Source organism: Nematolebias whitei, chromosome 4 (genome assembly GCF_014905685.2).
Source record: "Nematolebias whitei isolate Nwh7 chromosome 4, NemWhi1, whole genome shotgun sequence".
NCBI lineage: Eukaryota > Metazoa > Chordata > Actinopteri > Cyprinodontiformes > Rivulidae > Nematolebias > Nematolebias whitei.
The window spans coordinates 34,417,608-34,422,916 of record NC_056501.1 but is presented as its reverse complement, the minus strand read 5'-3'; the positions used below and the strand labels follow the sequence as shown (position 1 = coordinate 34,422,916).

General features: G+C 45.2%; 1 protein-coding gene across 1 annotated transcript in view; it reads left to right on the top strand.

Annotated features, from left to right (window-relative positions):
• Window positions 1–1,276: 1,276 nt before the first annotated feature.
• tbx22 (T-box transcription factor 22) overlaps window positions 1,277–5,309 on the top strand; it is an 11,007-nt gene continuing 6,974 nt past the window's right edge. The window contains 4 exon segments of the mRNA XM_037675996.1: window positions 1,277–1,391; window positions 1,561–1,780; window positions 4,324–4,425; window positions 4,509–4,754. Of these exon segments, the coding sequence (XP_037531924.1) occupies window positions 1,277–1,391; window positions 1,561–1,780; window positions 4,324–4,425; window positions 4,509–4,754 (683 nt within the window).

Here is a 5,309-nt window from a genome sequence, read left to right as displayed (position 1 = left end):
AAAGTTGAAGAGAGGAGCAGCGAGACTCGAGAACATATTTCTCATGTTCTTTAAGAATCTGTTCTGAACAGAGAGAATAAACTCTGGATACACGAGATGAAGATGTTGCTGCTTTTAGAGGAAACACAAGTCCCTGCAGGCCTCCAAACCCTGAGGCCTAACTCTAACAACAAATAGAATCTGAGAACGGGATTGGGATTAATTCGGATTAAAGCTTTAATTAGAATCAAATTTTCTCCAAAGTGTCCCTCCTGGTGCTGAACAACCATCCTGCTGCTTCTTTTGGCTTTAGTTTAACCTCAAGGTGGTAAAAATTAATTCAACATGTTTGATCGATGTTCTAAAAGTCAAGAATAAAAGCTGCTTCATTTTAGGGTCACCATGGCAACCACCTGTGTGTCCTCACTCACACATGAGATGTCCTCAGAGGAGAAGTTTTATGTCTGCAGAGTTCAGAAACTTCTGATCCCAGATCAGTTTGATGTTGAACAGAAAACATTGTGTTGTGTAAAGTTTGTCTGTAAAGATGTTTGTAGTGAGTGACATCATCACACTTTGTTGAACATTTTGTAGAAAACTTGAACTCTGTTAAAATATTAAAATATTTAAATGTGAGTTCAGTCGCAAGATGTTTCTGTGTGTTTGAGATGTTTGGCAGAAGGTCACATCTTTGATCAGTTTTCTGCTCGCTGCACGCTTTGGACTATTTTAAATCTCTGAAAGCTGCTGGACAGGAGACAGAAGCAGCAGGTGAAGAGTTAAATGATCCCTGGATCTTTCCTGGATCCACCAGCGGACAGTCTGATTGTCGCAGATTGATTCTGTAATAAAAAAGTGGAGTGGCGCGTGTTCTTGTTCTTCTCAGACAGATTTGGTTCAAACACGGAGGATCACGGGTGGATGTTTGTCGCAGCGCAGGCCGAAGTTTGGAGGAATGCGCGCGCTCTCCCTCCCTCTCCGTGACGCGCGCAACGGAGCTGCACGAGCTGCTCTGCAGAAAGGGGAGGAAGGAAAGACCGTGACAGAGGGAGCAGGTTTGTGAGGTGGAGAGGCGTGCCACTAAAAAAGTTTTTTTTTTTTTTTTTTTTTTGGATGGGGCCACTGAAGCGCGCGCCTCACACAACTCATGGATGCGCACTGAAGCGGTTTTTACGCAGCGTCCCAGAGCCGCGGCGAGACAAGAGGGACTCCCCGAGTTTGTTCTGCTCCCACTCAGCTGGGACAGTGAGGGAACTGTTCGGTGCGCAGCTGGCTTTGGAGGTCCCGGAGGTGCAGGATGCAGAGTCTGAGCTCGCGAGCTCACGCCTTCTCGGTGGAGGCGCTGGTGGGGAAGCCCTGCAAGAGGATGAAGGTGTCCGAGAGTCCTGGACGCGACAGGAGCTGTCTCACCAGTAAGACACGAGGTGGCTCCTGGATTTAGGCCAGAAACCATTTTTACGCGCAGTTTGGGAACACTTGCCATGTTTGATTGATTTTAGAGCTTCACGTCATCAGGCTGCGGAGCGCGTGCTGTTTGTAAATATTTATTTATCACTTGTATTCTCCTGTTGCACTTTTCAGGTGAATATCCCGGCAGTCAGGTGAAGAAGGCAGGTGGATCCGGTGACCCGCAGCCCCCCAGACCTGAGAGCGAGGACTGTGAGCCGGCCTGCGCGGAAACCGAGCCGCTGGCGTGCGCGTGCAGGCCGGACCGAGAGGTCCGGGTGGAGCTGCAGGGCTCCGAGCTGTGGAAGAGGTTCTACGAGATCGGAACCGAGATGATCATCACCAAAGCTGGCAGGTAAAAGATGCGCATCAGATCCACGCAGATCCCACGCACATTTCGTAACAAATAGTTTAATCCTCGTGGGTGAATAAAGTCACAGCTTTGCTGCGAAATAAAATAAAACCTTTTTTTCTATTTTTATTGACGTGATTCGAATGAAAGTTTTTAGTCAAATGGAAACAGGAGCAGGTCATGGCTGTTCTGCTCAAACATGAAGTTTAACTTCAGTGTTCAACATTTGAAATATTCTGTCACATTTCGTCCTTAGTTTAAAATAAAATCTAAATGTTCGGGGCCAGGTTCATGATTTTTGAACGGATCTGCGCGTGATCACATTTCTCCTGCAGGAAGAAGAGCTGACAGTTTGTTCAGCGTCACATCAGCAAATCAAAGAAGAATAAGACTTTATTTTATAGCACCTTTAAAAACAGGTGTTACAAAACGCTTCATATTCATCAATTAAAACAACATCATTAAGAAACTGAAAGAGTTTTGTGCCCGTGTTCTCTGCATGCAATAAATAAATAAATAAATAAATAATAAATAAATTAATTAATAAAAACAGGAATCATTGGGGTATAATTTACATGGAGGCCTAGGTCTGTTTTATTACAACTTTATCTTTCATTTATTGAGCAGAACAGTGGCTCAGTTGGTAGAGCTGCAGCCTGTCAGCGAGCAGGTCGCTGGTTCAAATCCTGGCCACGGCCTTTAAGGATGGAGTTTGCATGTTCTCTCCGTGCATGCGTGGGTTTTCTCCAGGTACTCCAGTTTCCTCCCACAGACTAAAAACATGCATGTTAGGCTGATTGGTAACTCTAAATTGTCCCTAGGTGTGAGTGAGAGAGTGAATGGTTGTTTGTCTCGTTTGTCTCTTTGTGTCCCTGTGATGGACTGTAGACCTGTCCAGGTGTCCCTGTGATGGACTGTAGACCTGTCCAGGTGTCCCTGTGATGGACTGTAGACCTGTCCAGGTGTCCCTGTGATGGACTGGAGACCAGTCCGTGGTGTACTCTGCCTTTCACAGTGAGTGTTGGATATGTGCACCAGTGACTCCCGCACTCCAAAAAGGAAGAAGTGGGCAAAGATGGTAAAGATGGACGACATTTATTGATTACTGTCTGCAGTTTCTATAGTTTTTTTTTTTTTTTTAATTTGAAAATATTTTTGGGGACGTCCTTCCTGGTGGAGGAGTTTGTGTGGCTAAGCTTTTCTGTCCATTCTCCCAGAGCAGATTGGTTCAGGGTGACAGAGCAGACAAAGCGTGATTCACAGTTCTCCTATGGACAGATGACGGCAAGAAGCTCAATGTGTCTCACCCAGATGTGGGGTACTGGGGTTCCACCCTGGAGCCTGGTGACTGGACCTCAGCCCAGATGAACTACATGGGTTCATCTTCCTGCTGGGCTACCACCTGCATGAGGGACCATATGGGTTGAGTGCAGAGGCCTTGATGCTCTGAGTCCACATTGCCAGCAGTAAGATGGACACCTTCAGGGTTGGAGTTGGACTTCGCCATGTTGCCTTGATTCTCTTCATAACTACTTCTGTAGAATTTCTTGGTGCAACCAGGTGGTGGAAGGGGTCAGTTTATGTCACCTCATGATTCTGTTTCTTCTACTTGCAGATGATGTGGTTCTGTTGGTTTCATTATCCCATGATGTCTTGCCCTCAATGGAACAGTTCACAGCTGGGTGTAAAGCAGCAGAGATGAGGATCAGTACCTCTGAGGCCATGGTCCTCAGTCAGAAAAGAGTGGACTGCCCTCTCTGTGTGGGGAGTGAGGTTTGGCCTCAAGTACATTTTAAGTGTCTCTGGGTTTTGTTCACTATTGAATGGAGCATGAACGATGGATTTGTGCAGTTTCTCCAGTATTCCAAACTCTGTGCTGGCTTGTTTTGGTACAAAGGGAGCAGAGCTGCAAGGTGAAGGTCTTTGTTTACTGGTGGGTCTACATTCCCATCCTCACCTGGATTCACAACCTTGGATAGTGACTGACAGAACAGGATCGCAGACACAAACAATCAAAATGAGTTTTCTCTGCAGGGCAGCTGGACTCTCCCTTAGAGATACAGGGTGAGACGTTCAGTTACCAGGAGAGACTCGGAGTAGAACCGCTGCTCCTCCAAATCGAGAGGAGCCAGTTGAGGTGGTTCGGGCATCTGGTAAGGATGCTCTATGGACACCTCCCGAACATTTTCAGGGCATGTCCAGCTGGAAGGAGACTCCATGGAAGACCCAGGACACGCCAGAGAGACAAAAGCTCGGTTGGCCTGGAAACACCTTGAAATATTCCTGGAAGAGCTGGAACAGGTGGAGCTGGACGAGGTGGAGATGGATGAGGTGGTGTGGATAGAGATGTCTGGGCCTCCCTGCTCAAGTTGCTGCACCCACAACCCAACACCAGAACACTTGGTATAATAGATGGATGGAAGTTATTGGGTCAGAATGCTGCACTGTAACTCTGTGGGCCTTTCAGACCTCGGGGTTTGGAGAGTTTATTCTGTTTGTTTCGTCTAAACATTTTTAAAAATTAAAAATTATTTTTCTCTTATCAGGAGAATGTTTCCTTCTGTGCGTGTTAAAGTGCGCAACCTGGACCCATGCCTGCAGTATTACGTGGCGATGGACGTGATGCCCGTGGACTCCAAGCGCTACAGGTGCACGTTAAACCTCCTCCAGTATTCTACCTGCTGCCCATGGTCCTGACTGACCCCGGTGTGTGTCCCCCCACGTGCATCAGGTATGTGTACCACAGCTCGCAGTGGATGGTGGCGGGAAACACAGATCACTCCTGCATCTCTCCACGCCTCTACGTGCACCCAGACTCACCGTGCACGGGAGAGACTTGGATGCGTCAGGTGATCAGCTTCGACAGGGTCAAACTCACCAACAACGAGATGGATGATAAGGGACATGTAGGTAACTGCTTCTTCCAGGCTCTGGAGCAGAACTAAAGAGACACGTCTGTCCACAGACTTGATCAGACGTTCATTTCTGAGTTGGAGACAGGCAGAAAGTGGACGTCCTTCTTGGACGTCAGAAACAAGTCTTTCTGTGTACACCACAGATGTGGAGACCTGAGAAATGGAAGGAGGCTTCAGACCTTCAGACCTGACATCCTGGCGTTTATAAAAAAAAAAACATAAATCTGTTCAGATTTAGACATGAAGGGAAAATAAAACCCAGCTCTTAAAAAGTTGTAACTTCAGCTGTTTGCTTAAAGTTTACCCCCTTTTAATAATATGTTCTTTTAGGTTTTAAAGTTTTATTTTCTTGTTAAAAAAAAGTTTTCAGAATAAAAACATCAGTTTTAATGCATATGAAATTCTTTTGAAAAATATAACAAACCAAGGAAAAACAAAACTCTAATTTATACTAAGAAATATCTTGAATTATGTATTATTTTATTTCTTTAACACAAAAAAACTCTCAATTCTTAAAAGGAAATATGTATCTAAACTTTATTTAGATAAATTCCCAAATTACTTTATATTATTATTATGTTGTTGTATAACATATTACTATTATATATATATATATA